This window comes from Vidua macroura, chromosome 2 (assembly GCF_024509145.1).
Source record: "Vidua macroura isolate BioBank_ID:100142 chromosome 2, ASM2450914v1, whole genome shotgun sequence".
Lineage (NCBI taxonomy): Eukaryota > Metazoa > Chordata > Aves > Passeriformes > Viduidae > Vidua > Vidua macroura.
Window position 1 is genome coordinate 65,981,168 of NC_071572.1, and position 16,251 is coordinate 65,997,418.

Sequence of the window (16,251 nt, forward strand, 5' to 3'; positions counted from 1 at the left end):
TTGTAGGGTGGAGGCTGGGAGAGCTGTGTGGTTGGGGGGACTTATATTTTGTGTCTTGGCAGGAGTTCGTTTTTTAATGAGACACCATTTTGCCATGTAAAGCAAAAGTCAGATTGTCATCCATGCAATGTAGACAGCTTTTAACTAAATACATCTGAAAAAACCCCAAAGTATTAGAGATCACTGCTATCAGAGGTTGTTTATTACATATACTTACAAGTTTCATTAGCTTTGTTACAAGAGCGCTTGAATCAAATTTTTATTAATCTAACAAGTCTGCTCCTAGTGACAAGCATGAATTCCCTCCTGGCTTTTCTCTTTGTAAGCTCCCTGCTCCCAGAGGTGTGGAAGTGGGCTGAGGCCAATTAATATTCCATCACTCGAAGTCCCACAATCACTGCATTTGACAATCTGCAACAAGTACCTGGTTTTCAAAGGAAAGTCTGTTAACTTCAGAGCACAGCTCACTTTGGAGACCAGGTTAGTACAGTACTCTAGTGGCCTTCAGAAAGTTTAGAAATTTAGCTTGCTGTTTCCCATAAAAAAAGACACTGAGTACACACTTACACATGATGCATTAGAAACAAAATTAATCCATCGATGTTGGCACCAGCACAAAAGATGGGAACGTTGTAGGTTAGTCTCTGCAGCAACTGAATACCCTGAGGAAACAGAAAACTGTTCACATGCTTCTCCTACACCATCTCAGGAGGAATGTTACAAAAGATGAAGCTGAGAGGACAAATATCAAGACACCACAACTGAATTAATTTTCAGACTCTAACATTAACATATTACACAAGCTGCTGCAAGCACACTGTAATGGCCTAACATACTGATGTACTTAGTAAAAGCCCAAAAAGTTTATTAAGATTCTATTTTGACAGAGGAGTTACCTTTTCAGCCCATTTGATGCCTTAAGTTTTAGCTTTCATATTTTTCAGATTCTGTACTGCCTTGGTGTGTAACTCTGAGCTTCATACTAAGTGTTAGTAAGATCTCTTCACAGAATAGATGGACAAAACAATCCTTCTCCAGCTTGGGAACCAAGGACATCTGTTACAAGCTTCAGGCCCAAAAAGCATAAACAATGGTGAATTGAAGAGAGCAAACATGGAGGATGGAACTGATGCTGTAATTGGACAATTAACCCCAATATGTAAATGGATCAAAACTTATAAAAGTGTGAAACCTTGTGACCAGTTGTCCATTTTGTGATCATTTTGGGTCCATCTTGGCTGTAGCCCTGGCCAGGCTCTTGCACTGCCCAAGGTGTATCCTTTTAAGGCCTTTTAATAAATACCTTCTTTTTTTTTAGCTCTGTCTAGTCTCTGTCCCAGGTCAGCCTCTCAAGGCATCACATTCAATTCTCCACGTTTGCCTCACCAGCAAGTTCTCCATTCTGTCAGTGATAAACAGGCTTTGTCCTACTGAAAGGTCTGGAAGTCTCATCAAAATCCAGAAAAGCACTTTGCCACCTCTGGTAGAAAGGATGCCTACAGGAAAACAGGTTTGCTCTAAAGACTACCAACAGATCTAAGAGTAGTAAAGTCCTTCATACAGCACTCTTCTGGCACATAACTGAAGTCAATAGCCTCAAACATGACAAAAATCACAGCTGAGGTTAGCAGTTAAAACAAAACTTAACCATTCAGATACCTAAGAGCTTCAGGGTCTTAAGACTGGATCTATCTGGTGACTACAAAATCTCTCCTATTGACTGGTGAGTCACTTGGATCCCTAGATCTTGTGGTACTCCTAGTGCTTTCAGAAATATGCAAACCACAAGAAAGGGGATCTTTACTGGATGCCTGACTTATTTTCCAGAGAACAAGAGCCACAGGACTACTGGTAAATTAATTTTCTGTTTTTCAGAAAGAGACAAGTGACAACAGGCAACCAGCAAGTACTTGCTGAAAGCTTAGAGGAAAACCGGTGCATATTTGAAAAAAATAAAGAAAACTTTAAGGACGGGTTAGACTTGGTGAGTTCAAACTGATAGTCAGACATTCCCTGTAAGCTTTGATTAGCACAGCACCTGGCATTCACTGGCAGATAGCACTGACCAAAAAAAAGGAGGCCACATATGCTCTGCAAACCTCCCATGAAAACAGGCAGCCACAGCTTTCCAGGCTTGTGCTATGAAATGGCTTGTGTCAGGAGAAACAGCCAAATACGGCAACTGGAAATCAATCTTCTGAGCTCTCAAGCAGTGACTTCTTGAAATAATTTTTAAAAAGCAGCTTTTTTTTTGGTTGGTTGTTATTTTTGCTTTATGGGATTTTTTGGGGTTCTTTGACTAGAGGAGGTGAGAAACACCGTAAGATTAAAGAGAGTACAAAGAACTCTATAAATTGTTAAATTCCTGTCATATCCACCTCATACAGCAAATAAAGTACACAGCTAAGATCAACGTCCCCCTTTCAACATTATTTCCAATAGAGCTTTTGAAGGGTTATTATATGCATACATATACTTGGGAAAAAAATTGTATAATGTTCATTATGCAACAGGAGCCAAACATTATGAAGCATTAGTTCCTTTACCTCTAATAACACTGGGTCACTCAGATTAGTAGAACTTCGATGAACTACTCCTGCCAGCACGCTGGTCAGATTGTAGGTGTCCTGGAGAGCTTCTCTAGTCTCAGTGTCTGAAGCTGGAATTTAGGAATTATTAGCAAAAGAAACTGTTATATTAGCTACCAGTTGAAGCAGAAGTCAAAGTCTCTGAGCAGTTCTTCATGTATGTTTTAAAGGTAATTACAAACAAATGATAGCTCCTATGCCTTTGCCTCTCTACCTCACTTTTGGACATACAGTTAATTATAACACTAATCCATTTCCTTAAGATGCTTGGACACAGAAAGAATAGTCTACCTCCTACCTACCAAGTTTCAGTTCTGAGATCTTGAAACCTGCACTTCAAAGGCTTAGATCTTAAACTCAATGCGCTCAGTTTCTTGCCTCATGCTATGGTGGGAAGGTAGACTCAAACTGATAACTTGATAGGGTTATCTAGCATTAGTTAAATAAATAAATAGAAGCCACTTCTGCTTAGGCAATCCTCAAACAGTTGTAGCAAAACAGGTAGAGCAATAGATCATTTGGAAGAGGACTTAATTCTTAAAATTTTTCAGACTGAACCCCATAACAAATATAATTTTACAGTAGTTGTTCCAAAAACATAAAAGGAAGCTCAGAGAGGCTTAAACTCCATAAATCAGAGAAGATAAACAAGGGAGCATCATAAAGGATTCAAATCTTGAATAACTACTCATATATGATGAGAAACTACACAGCGATGGGATAATTTTTCTCTGTATATGTAGGTTGTGCTCTGAGCACAGAGCTCCCTGGAGAATGAAGTCCCATTTCTGTGAAATAGAGGGGAGGGAAAAGACCACAAAAAAGGCATCTCAATACACAAAGAAAAGGCAGTAGAACCTCTTTTGCAGCTGGGAAACTTGATGCATATAGGCCAGGCTATTGGAGAGCCAACACTGCCAGCAAACACTCCAGCGGGAGATGTAAACTGAGGTGATGACAGTTGAGGATTGTTGCAGACAGGTAAAAGATGTTATAAAAGGTCTTATAAAGTATGGTTTAGGCCCTGCTACTCTAGCTAAAGCTAGCAGTAGCTTGTAAGTTACCATATGAAGAAATCCTAAGAATGAGAATTTGTTTGCTTAACAACCTATTCTTAGAGAGAAAAATAAGTGGCACCTACACAAACAATAGGTCTGTCCCAGGAGAATCCACCAAAGAAATATGTAAACACCTGTAGATGGAGAGAGCCTTAACACCTACACAAGCACTTTCTAACCAATGAATTAAGGAGCAAGAAAACTACTAGCCAATCGGAGTTGAACACAAGGTCTGTTAAAATTGTGTAAAAATAGTTATGTGAATAAAGAATTGGCTTCTTCTGCATGAGGATGCTGAGTCCCGACTGATTCTTATTACAACAGAGGATGTGACACCATTTCTCCCTATCCTTGCACACCCTAGCCAGGTTTCTCACTTGATTAAAAAAGTAGCCTTTTCCAGCTCCAAAAATAAAGGACAGAAGAATAATTTCTCACCCTACCCAGTGGATAAACAAATTCTGACAAGTATGATCATTGTCATTCACAGGGATGACTTCAAATCTCCTTCTCATTGCAAAGCTTCTTAACAGGTGGCTTAGCCAAGCACTCCACTACAATGAAAAATACTTCATCTTTCACATCTCATGCTTCTTCCAAGACATTAATCACCCACAACACAGAATCAGCATCTGTGTTATCTTCCCTTGCCCAGACAAAAGACAGAAAGTTCAGATGCAAACCTTACCTAGCTGTGATAGCAAAGTAACCACAGACAAGACCAGAGAAGGGTTTATATTAGTGTCCTCCAGGAGCTCTACAAGGCAACTGAGACATTCACTTGGTAGAATCTGGTTTGAAGCAAAAAAACGGGTAAGCTTCAGTCCAGAGATAACCTGGAGATGAAAGGAGAAAAACAACCTTCCTTACTCAACTGCAACAATGTAATTGACACAGAAGTCCAAGCACAGAGTTGCATGAAATAGATTATGTCCTACTTGACAAACTGAGAATGTGTCATTCTACTGGGACATTTATGTTCACATCTGCTGGGGTGAAAAAAAAGCAGAAATGGAAAAAATCTGTTTTTCATTTCTTTATGCTTGGAAAGTACCAAGTTTATTTATTTTGAAAGAATAACCCAACAGAGGGCACAACATGTAGAAATCAGCCTGCCTTCCAAAGGTCTGGACAGGGATCCAAAGGTGCCGCTCCGCGGGGACGATATGCAGTGGCAGTCAGTGCTGTTTTGGGAGGACTCTATGACTGGGATGAAAAAATGGAACTTGAGCTAGGGGAACCCTATATAAGAAGAGGCCAAAAATTATATACCTTTACACCAATACAGGTAGACACAATGTATATTTTGCATATGGGAGACACATAATGTTGGTTTTGTGCATTCCCTCTGTATCTCTTTACAAGGGTTATAGAGAAAAAAACAAAGCAAGATACTAACTCTCACATAAACGTTCTAGCAATTAAAATAAATCTGTATTTGAAAAAGGTAGCTTGGAGATTAATTCAAAGGCCACCACATAAATTGTACACAAAGCTGAAGATCAGGGCAATGCACTGGCTCACCTCCTTAGTAAAAAACACGTTTGAATACGTGTTGCACGGAACTGAAAAACTCCAGATACATGACCAGTTCGTCATTCGTACGCTATTTTTTAAGCTGTGAAACGATTCACGTGGGCCAGAAATTAGGGGATAAATAAAAAATTAAGTCCCTTATGACATACACTATCTGCTTGGCCTGGGTGCCTACAGACTCACAACACACCTCTGTAAACACACAAACACACCATAAAACATTATAATAACAGACGCCACAGCCACCCCCACGCCCCGCTCCCTCCGCGCCCCCGGGACCGGCGTCGCTCCCACCTCCAGGCTGCGCTGCAGGAGCGCGGCGCTGTGGGCTGTCTTGGCGGCGCGGTACTCCGTGGCTGCGAGGAGCAGGGCCTTCATGCAGCTCGGGGGATCCATGGCGGCCCGGCTCCTCGGACGCTCCGCTGGGCCCTTACTCACATTTCCCGCCACCGCCGCCATCGTGACGCAGCGACGACTGAGCGCGAGCGGCCGCCGCGCGGCAGCACGGGAGACGCCGCCGCCGCCATCTTGCTTAAGGGAGACATCCGTGGCTTGGGGCTGGTGGTGAGAGCCGGGGAGGAGCTACGGGATCTGGGCGGTGCGGGTGCTTGGCTCGGTGATGGCGGCTTTAGGGCTCAAGTGCCGTCGGGGCGATCCAGAGATGATTTTTCTAAGCGGAACTCTATGTTCCGCTTCTAAATTTATTTATTTAACTAACGCTTCTAAATATTCATCATCTAGTGCAAAGGCTTGCCCTTACAGAGGAAGCTTTATGGACATTTCTAGTCTCACACAAACACAGAAGAATTTTTCAACTGACTAAAAAATCTTTTTTTTTAAAAAAAAGAGAAATAAAGATCAGAAAAGTCTATGCATCCTCACATACTAGATGTCGGTTACTAAAGATTGGATCTGTTTTGTGGGTGAGTATACTTCCAATTCACACACACGGTTACACCTCTTCCCCCTGCAAACAGATGTGTGATTTTGGGTCTGAAAGAAAGGGCTATCTTTTTTCTGTTCAACCAGCTTTGGTTTTCAAAGTCAAGGGGTATTCTGCCTGGATCTATTGCCTGGATTTATCACCTAGAAGGTAATAAAAGTCATTCAATATTTGGTCAAAACCATCCTAACTACTTCTTCACGTGAACAGTTTAGTCCAATTTAGGTTGCTTGCATGCAATTTTTTTCCCCCAAGTATAAAGGCAACAAAAGAACAATTACATCGGTGACAGATCATGTTTTGCAGGAAGACATCTATGGCATGTTTAGCACACACCTATGACATGCCTTTTATATTAAGGGATTTTTTTTCAAGAAATCTCTCTACATTTAATTGTTCCAATTCTTTAACTCTGGATTCGCTCAAATACTGAAAAACTCTCGTTAAAACCAACACCTTGCTTTCCACATATCAGCTACCACCATTCTATTTGGGTTGTCTAGATAATAGCAATCAGTAGAGGGCAATTGTAGGTATCACCTTGAAAACAGATTTTCTTTGATCACAGTCTATATTTTTACAACTATCATTCTTATAGAAACAGAGTTCAATTTAAGAGCATAAGAATTGTTTCTAGACTGCTAATAAGATAAGAAATCTACTCTGGAAATTTACCGAAGCTCATTTGCTTTACAAGAGGAATGTGAGAAGTGGAATGTAGGCAACCAGGTGATGAGAAACCCATTCCAAACCTACAACTGAATACCTTACCATGCCTTGACTTGATCAATGGAGAAAATTCTGAAGTGTTCTTAGTAAAAACATGGCTTGATCAAGCAGATTTCAATTGAAGAAAGAACTTGATTGGTTGTTCATTTCTTGAAGTTCTGGAGGTTAAGATTGGAAACATAATCACTACAAATACAGTGAGGTCAATAAGCTATTGATTCCTCAGACCCATCAAAATATCCAAGAGAGGCTTTGTTTGTAAGAGGTATGTAATAAAAAGGCACTGAATTAAATGACAGACACATACTTTTGAATGGGCAAGTCCTAAAGTTAACCTCTGGAAAAGCAGGACATCAATCAGAACAGAAATTCTAGGAGCAAGACATGAAATTGCAAGCTGGTTTTAATTCAAAGGTAATCATGCAACTGTGTCATGTCTATTTGTTCAAGATCATACTGCAGTGCTTCTGCCAAGTAGAAATACTGTCAGAAAAGCTGAAAGTGCGCTTTCATTGCACTAAGTCGAACTGCAGCAGTTTTCACAGTGGAAGCACTTCAATAAGCAGCAGTGTATCAAAGTTCCTAACAAACCTTCTGGATTAGTACTTGCAAGTTTCTCAAATGGATGAACCATAGTATCATTTCAAGTCATTTGGTGGGAAAAAATATGTTGAGCATACATGGTGCCTTGTCCATCATTTCTAGCTTGCCAAAGAAGAAAATAGCCATTCTTAGAAATCTGCAACTACAGCATATGCAACATCTATGCAAAGCGCACACTAGAAATTCAGGTAGAAATGACCATTTCTTCAAAGGCTGATAACTGAAGAGAACAGAGCAGAGGCTGGGCTGCTGCATGTCCCTACAATTTTTTGTCCTCATCTGGCAGAAATCGATTGAGCGGGAAGCTAATTTTAAACTTAATTTAAATAGTGACTAAAGGCACACATATTGAAATTACCTTCTCCAGATCTTTCTATTTCTTCAGAATATGTCTTTTAGAGTATGGAGAACTTATGCTACAGACTGCAGAGGCACTAAGTAGTGACTAAAGGAAATTGCCTATCAATTGCTTCAAGGTAAGGAAGTGGTTGTCCCACTATCCTTCCCTTCTCCTCTGCAAAATCGAAAAGGTTTTCATCAGAAACAGTCAAGTCATCTATCACAACATCCAATAGATCCTATGAATGATCTAGAATAAGTATTGTTCTCCATCATGTCCTTCTTTTACCCTTTTAAAACTTGGCTTTCAGGGGGGAAATGGGGTTCTTTCATCTTGGGTATTTCGACTCCATGAAAATCTACTTTTCAAAAGTAAATGGTGAGGAATTCTTTGGGAGGCTTGCTTCTTCAGCAAGGTGTTTGAAAAGTGATTGTCAAAGCATACCAGTGAAATTTAGAGAGTAGGAAAACTCTATTAAACAAACTAAACTAATGAAAAGAAATGGACCTGATTTGTACAATCATGTACAGACCCATATATATAGGCATCAATAAAAAGGAATCTTTTATCCCTGGAACCAAACCATCTTAAGTTGCTTAAAACCATAGAAATAATGACAAATAATATTTTCAATTATAACTCACAGAAGAGAGCGCTGCTACTTACTTAGAAGAAAAAATCATATTAGAAACAATATTAAGGCCAAAAGATTTTTCAGAAGCAATATGGTTTCAAATAGACTTGGATACTTTCTACTCCTTCAACCAGCAAGAGTTACCTTTGCATTGTGGAAGAGAAGCGAAAAAGTGGCAACCAAAGAAACTGTTTCTTTGGTAGTTTGTTTGTCAGTTTGAGCTTTTAGGTTTTGTTTCTTGGGGTTTGTGGTTTTGGGTTTTTTTTTCCTTGGTTTGCTATTATTTCTAACACAAGATCTGTTTCTTACTTCTAATGTTAATAAACCCTATCAGGAGATAGGTTTTGATTTGGGAAGTACATCAAATGTACAGCAGTTTTTCTAGAAGTTCATGCCTAGAATGCAACATGAAACAACTCTTCAGATGTAACCAACTAATTGTACACCTTTGTTTCTAGATACTTGGGACTAACTATTTCTTTCCAGCAGAATTCTTTCTGTTGCTTTGTCAGTGTGGATTTTTTTGTCCTAAGTCTTTCGACTTTTCTGATGAAGACTGGAAACCAAAATCTCTGTAACAATCTATATCAGAACAACAAATTAATTCACCAGGAAAAACAACTAGATGGTAGATGAGGAGATGCTATTTTTTTTTTTTTCCCAAGTCTAGATTCTAATAGTGGGGTAAGCGCCCTTCAAGCAAGATGGCAGAAATAAACATAGGAACATGTTGCTCTTAGAAGTTTGATGAGAAGCTCTGTTTGATAAATTATGAGTGTGTTCTGTGATTCTGGAAAGAATAGAAAATTGTCTTTGCTCAATGGTGGGAAAAATAGTGGAGAAGTATAATGGGAATACTATTTGTTTTAGTGCATTTTTCTTCTAGAAACAACAGAATAAATGCTTTCTAATATTAAATGACAGAGCAGCCAATTGAACTATTTCTGAAAATTTTTCCCAATGTTCCAAAAAAAAACAAAACAAACTTCTGCAAATATTAGCAAAAAACCCCAAAATGATCCAAGAAGTATTAAATGATAGATTGTTATTAAAAATGCAAAAATTGCTGCTGGGAAGCTAATAGGTGGCTAAACTTTTTTTCACAGGGTATATGTCTCTAAAGAAATACACTAAATAAAAGCCATAAATTCTTTATATCATAATTTTATCCTCTTTCATATTTTAAATGAGAATGAAAAACATCATTAAGGACTATAGATGTAGATCTCAAATTCTTCTTACATAGCAAGCAAATTTTTTTCACTGCTTTGCTTGAAGTTCTGCTGATTGCATTGCGCATTTCTTGGCTTGCTTTTTTGCTTCTTTCTGCTTTCAATACTGGGCAATTGATGCCATCGACAAAGAGTATGATTTCTCTCACCTAGGCAAATGTATTTCATCTTTAGGATCCCTGTCAATTAAATGGACAGAAAAGAAATTGATTTACTCCACCTAACATTGATTCTTTTCGTAAAGGTCACCTGGAGAAAACTTTTTTCTGCTGGCATTCAACTCAAGGATTGGAAGAATTGAGAAGACAGGTAGGCACTGGAGCATGGGGAGCCCTTCAGCTTCTGGAGCGATATACTACAGAATCAAATGATCAACTCTCTCAACTTCATGGACTGTACTGAGCACAATTCTGACTAGAATCTCTTTCACACATAACTACCCCTTTGAAAGACACATAGGAAGATGAATCTCACCTCCTGTTCTGTGCAGGTGTGTGTATTTCTATTGACTATTTAGGATAGCTAGATGAATTTCAGATGTCTAAAGTTAGGTGAGACAAAGTCCAATCTCAAGGCCTAGAAACACCTCCCTAGAAGCTGCAAAACACATAATACTGCACTTCTGTCAAATTTGACAAATCAATGACTATAGCAATAAAACAACCTGCACAGAAATTTTAAAAAGATATGCACATAGGAAGATTTGAAGGCACATCTTTTATCACTTCAGGGAATACAAGCCCCAAAAGAGAGAAGTTTTCTGAATTTAGCACTCCTGCTATCACGATTATTTAACTACACATGAATTAGTTCAAAACGCTCGCTTCACAGAAAGATTGGTAAAGCCAGATAGGAAAGCAAATAAGAAATTGCTTGCTCAGAGTGTGCAAAGGAACACAGGGAAAGACCTCAAACAGTGAGAAAACAAAAGGAAGAAGTGACAATGAGAGATATCCCGCAAGATTCTGGAAGGCTTGCGCATTATTTAATCAGTGACAAAATCACGGAACCCTAAAAAATACGAGCAAGAGACGGATAAGTGTGCTGTGATGGCACAATTTCTCCTTTCAAAATGTTGTGGAAAAGTTTTTCGCTAAGAGGCAGACGACTAGAGAGGCAGAGCACAGCGCTCCGGAGCTGGCCGAGGGAAGCGCCGGTTGCCGGCGTCTTTCGGCAGAAGCGGCGCTCCGGAGGGCACCGCTGCCATTCCAGTCTTCTGTGTGCGAAGTAGCCGCTTCTCCGCCTCCGGCAGCCAGAGATCGCGGTAGCTTGCAAGAGGCGAAGAACGAAGCCGCAAAGAAGCAGGCTTGTGTGCGAAGCTGGCAGACTGCTGGAGGACGCTGGCTGCCACTCTCCTGCCTGCTGAATTCACTCTTGGCATGCAGATGGAAGGCGTTCCAGGACAACTTGCCTGGGTTTTTACGTAGTCCTGACGCATCCCTCCTGGGAAAATCCTGCTCGTCCCCTGGGGCTCCCAGATGCAGAGAACACGATGGCAGCTGCTGAAAAGAAGGGCAGCAGTGAGTTTGTCAAGAAAGAAGAACATAGGCAGCTGCCTGTGCTTGGCAAGGAGCAGCTGCTGCATGCTTGCAATTGCCTTCAGTGCGCACAGAAGCCCGCTGCTCTGCTGCTTCGTTTTTCCCATTCAGGCAATTGCACCGTATTGAAGCTGAGGCAGGCTGTTCAGCTTTGCTGCTTTTCAGCATCTCAGCTCTCCTAATGCAGAGGGCCAGCACTCGAGGTTTTTTGCCTTCGCCAGGCTGGAATGTGCCCGCTACTACCCAGAGCTGGGCAGGAGCGGGCAGAGAGCACGGCCATCTGCCAGCAGTTTGCAGCTTGCCCAGGAAAGTGCAGTGTCCTTGGCATGCGCAGCAAATCCCATTTCTTGGCAAGATCGGGGAAGGTGAGCAGTGCTGGTAGGCTTTCTCCTTACGAAATGCAGCGGAAAAGTGTTTCGCTAAGAGGCAGACGACTAGAGAGGCAGAAGACGGCGCTCCGGAGCTGGCCAAAGGGAAGCGCCGGTTGCCGGCGTCTTTCGGCAGAAGCGGCGCTCCCGAAGGCACCGCTGCCGTTCCAGTCTCCTGTGCGCGAAGTAGCCGCTTCTCCGCCTCCGGCAGCCAGAGATCGCGGTAGCTTGCAAGAGGCGAAGAACGAAGCCGCAAAGAAGCAGGCTTGTGTGCGAAGCTGGCAGACTGCTGAAGGACGGTGGCTGCCACTCTCCTGCCTGCTGAATTCACTCTTGGCATGCGGATGGAAGGCATTCCAGGACAACTTGCCTGGGTGTTTACGTAGTCCTGATGCATCCCTCCTGGGAAAATCCTGCTCGTCCCCTGAGGCTCCCAGATGCAGAGAACACGATGGCAGCTGCTGAAAAGAAGGGCAGCGGTGAGTTTGTCAAGAAAGAAGAACACAGGCAGCTGCCTGTGCTTGGCAAGGAGCAGCTGCTGCATGCTTGCAATTGCCTTCAGTGCGCACAGAAGCCCGCTGCTCTGCTGCTTCGTTTTTCCCATGCAGGCAATTGCACCGTATTGAAGCTGAGCCCGGCTGTTCAGCTTTGCTGCTTTTCAGCATCTCAGCTCTCCTAAAGCTGCGTGAAAGCTCTCGAGGTTTTTTGCCTTCGCCAGGCTGGAATGTGCCCGCTACTACCCAGAGCTGGGCAGGAGCGGGCAGAGAGCACGGCCATCTGCCAGCAGTTTGCAGCTTGCCCAGGAAAGTGCAGTGTCCTTGACATGAGCAGCAAATCCCATTTCTTGGCAAGATCGGGGAAGGTGAGCAGTGCTGGTAGGCTTTCTCCTTGCGAAATGCAGCGGAGAAGTTTTTGGCTAAGATGTAGACGACTAGAGAGGCAGAACACGGTGCTCCGGAGCTGGCCGAAGGGAAGCGCCAGTTGCCGGCGTCTTTCGGCAGAAGCGGCGCTCCGGAAGGCACGGCTGCCATTCCAGTCTCCTGTGCGCGAAGTAGCCGCTTCTCCGCCTGCGGCAGCCAGAGATCGCGGTAGCTTGCAAGAGGCGAAGAACGAAGCCACAAAGAAGCAGGCTTGTGTTCGAAGCTGGCAGACTGCTGGAGGACGCTGCCTGCCACTCTCCTGCCTGCTGAATTCACTCTTGGCATGCAGATGGAAGGCGTTCCAGGACAACTTGCCTGGGTTTTGACGTAGTCCTGACGCATCCCTCCTGGGAAAATCCTGCTCGTCCCCTGAGGCTCCCAGATGCAGAGAACACGATGGCAGCTGCTGAAAAGAAGGGCAGCAGTGAGTTTGTCAAGAAAGAAGAACATAGGCAGCTGCCTGTGCTTGGCAAGGAGCAGCTGCTGCATGCTTGCAATTGCCTTCAGTGCGCACAGAAGCCCGCTGCTCTGCTGCTTCGTTTTCCCCATTCAGGCAATTGCACCCTATTGAAGCTGAGCCCGGCTGTTCAGCTTTGCTGCTTTTCAGCATCTCAGCTCTCCTAATGCAGAGGGCCAGCTCTCGAGATTTTTTGCCTTCGCCAGGCTGGAATGTGCCCGCTACTACGAAGAGCTGGGCAGGAGCGGGCAGAGAGCACGGCCATCTGCCAGCAGTTTGCAGCTTGCCCAGGAAAGTGCAGTGTCCTTGGCATGCGCAGCAAATACCATTTCTTGTCAAGATCGGGGAAGGTGAGCAGTGCTGGTAGGCTTTCTCCTTACGAAATGCAGCGGAAAAGTGTTTCGCTAAGAGGCAGACGACTAGAGAGGCAGAAGACGGCGCTCCGGAGCTGGCCGAAGGGAAGCGCCGGTTGCCGGCGTCTTTCGGCAGAAGCGGCGCTCCGGAAGGCACCGCTGCCGTTCCAGTCTTCTGTGCGCGAAGTAGCCGCTTCTCCGCCTCCGGCAGCCAGAGATCGCGGTAGCTTGCAAGAGGCAAAGAACGAAGCCGCAAAGAAGCAGGCTTGTGTGCGAAGCCGGCAGACTGCTGGAGGACGCTGGCTGCCACTCTCCTGCCTGCTGAATTCACTCTTGGCATGCAGATGGAAGGCGTTCCAGGACAACTTGCCTGGGTTTTGACGTAGTCCTGTCGCATCCCTCCTGGGAAAACCCTGCTTGTCCCCTGAGGCTCCCAGATGCAGAGAACACGATGGCAGCTGCTGAAAAGAAGGGCAGCGGTGAGTTTGTCAAGAAAGAAGAACACAGGCAGCTGCCTGTGCTTGGCAAGGAGCAGCTGCTGCATGCTTGCAATTGCCTTCAGTGCGCACAGAAGCCCGCTGCTCTGCTGCTTCGTTTTTCCCATGCAGGCAATTGCACCGTATTGAAGCTGAGCCCGGCTGTTCAGCTTTGCTGCTTTTCAACATCTCAGCTCTCCTAAAGCTGCGTGAAAGCTCTCGAGGTTTTTTGCCTTCGCCAGGCTGGAATGTGCCCGCTACTACCCAGAGCTGGGCAGGAGCGGGCAGAGAGCACGGCCATCTGCCAGCAGTTTGCAGCTTGCCCAGGAAAGTGCAGTGTCCTTGACATGCGCATCAAATCCCATTTCTTGGCAAGATCGGGGAAGGTGAGCAGTGCTGGTAGGCTTTCTCCTTGCGAAATGCAGCGGAAAAGTGTTTCGCTAAGATGTAGACGACTAGAGAGGCAGAACACGGCGCTCCGGAGCTGGCCGAAGGGAAGCGCCGGTTGCCGGCGTCTTTCGGCAAAAGCGGCGCTGCGGAAGGCACCGCTGCCGTTCCAGTCTTCTGTGCGCGAAGTAGCCGCTTCTCCGCCTCCGGCAGCCAGAGATCGCGGTAGCTTGCAAGAGGCGAAGAAGGAAGCCGCCAAGAAGCCGGCTTGTGTTCGAAGCTGGCAGACTGCTGGAGGACGCTGGCTGCCACTCTCCTGCCTGCTGAATTCACTCTTGGCATGCGGATGGAAGGCGTTCCAGGACAACTTGCCTGGGTGTTTACGTAGTCCTGACGAATCCCTCCTGGGAAAAACCTGCTCGTCCCCTGAGGCTCCCAGATGCAGAGAACACGATGGCAACTGCTGAAAAGAAGGGCAGCAGTGAGTTTGTCAAGAAAGAAGAACATAGGCAGCTGCCTGTGCTTGGCAAGGAGCAGCTGCTGCATGCTTGCAATTGCCTTCAGTGCGCACAGAAGCCCGCTGCTCTGCTGCTTCGTTTTCCCCATTCAGGCAATTGCACCCTATTGAAGCTGAGCCCGGCTGTTCAGCTTTGCTGCTTTTCAGCATCTCAGCTCTCCTAAAGCTGCGTGAAAGCTCTCGAGGTTTTTTGCCTTCGCCAGGCTGGAATGTGCCCGCTACTACCCAGAGCTGGGCAGGAGCGGGCAGAGAGCACGGCCATCTGCCAGCACTTTGCAGCTTGCCCAGGAAAGTGCAGTGTCCTTGACATGAGCAGCAAATCCCATTTCTGGGCAAGATGGGCGAACGTGAGCAGTGCTGGTAGGCTTTCTCCTTGCGAAATGCAGCGGAGAAGATTTTCGCTAAGATGTAGACAACTAGAGAGGCAGAAGACGGCGTTCCGGAGCTGGCCGAAGGGAAGCGCCGGTTGCCGGCGTCTTTCGGCAGAAGCGGCGCTGCAGAAGGCACCGCTGCCGTTCCAGTCTTCTGTGCGCGAAGTAGCCGCTTCTCCGCCTCCGGCAGCCAGAATCGCGGTAGCTTGCAAGAGGCGAAGAACGAAGCCGCCAAGAAGCCGGCTTGTGTTCGAAGCTGGCAGACTGCTGGAGGACGCTGGCTGCCACTCTCCTGCCTGCTGAATTCACTCTTGGCATGCGGATGGAAGGCGTTCCAGGACAACATGCCTGGGTTTTGACGTAGTCCTGACGCATCCCTCCTGGGAAAATCCCGCTCGTCCCCTGAGGCTCCCAGATGCAGAGAACACGATGGCAGCTGCTGAAAAGAAGGGCAGCAGTGAGTTTGTCAAGAAAGAAGAACATAGGCAGCTGCCTGTGCTTGGCAAGGAGCAGCTGCTGCATGCTTGCAATTGCCTTCAGTGCGCACAGAAGCCCGCTGCTCTGCTGCTTCGTTTTCCCCATTCAGGCAATTGAACCGTATTGAAGCTGAGCCCGGCTGTTCAGCTTTGCTGCTTTTCAGCATCTCAGCTCTCCTAAAGCTGCGTGAAAGCTCTCGAGGTTTTTTGCCTTCGCCAGGCTGGAATGTGCCTGCTACTACCCAGAGCTGGGCAGGAGCGGGCAGAGAGCACGGCCATCTGCCAGCACTTTGCAGCTTGCCCAGGAAAGTGCAGTGTCCTTGACATGAGCAGCAAATCCCATTTCTGGGCAAGATCGGCGAACGTGAGCAGTGCTGGTAGGCTTTCTCCTTGCGAAATGCAGCGGAGAAGTTTTTCGCTAAGATGTAGACGACTAGAGAGGCAGAAGACGGCGCTCCGGAGCTGGCCGAAGGGAAGCGCCGGTTGCCGGCGTCTTTCGGCAAAAGCGGCGCTCCCGAAGGCACCGCTGCCGTTCCAGTCTTCTGTGCGCGAAGTAGCCGCTTCTCCGCCTCCGGCAGCCAGAGATCGCGGTAGCTTGCAAGAGGCGAAGAAGGAAGCCGCCAAGAAGCCGGCTTGTGTTCGAAGCTGGCAGACTGCTGGAGGACGCTGGCTGCCACTCTCCTGCCTGCTGAATTCCCTCTTGGCATGCGGATGGAAGGCGTTCC

The 16,251-nt window shown here is 45.4% G+C and overlaps 1 protein-coding gene across 2 annotated transcripts in view; it reads right to left on the reverse strand.

The window, feature by feature from the left end:
- The window catches only part of CIP2A (cellular inhibitor of PP2A), a 39,343-nt gene extending 33,668 nt beyond the window's left edge, over positions 1 to 5,675 (reverse strand). For both annotated transcript variants that reach the window (XM_053971036.1, XM_053971035.1), the window contains exons 1-4: positions 5,477 to 5,675; positions 4,335 to 4,482; positions 2,547 to 2,659; positions 568 to 662 (exon numbers count right to left, since the gene is read on the reverse strand). In XM_053971036.1, the coding sequence (XP_053827011.1) occupies positions 568 to 662; positions 2,547 to 2,659; positions 4,335 to 4,482; positions 5,477 to 5,641 (521 nt within the window). In that variant the 5' untranslated portion in view covers positions 5,642 to 5,675. The remainder of the gene's footprint in view (positions 1 to 567; positions 663 to 2,546; positions 2,660 to 4,334; positions 4,483 to 5,476) is intronic.
- Positions 5,676 to 16,251: the final 10,576 nt, after the last annotated feature.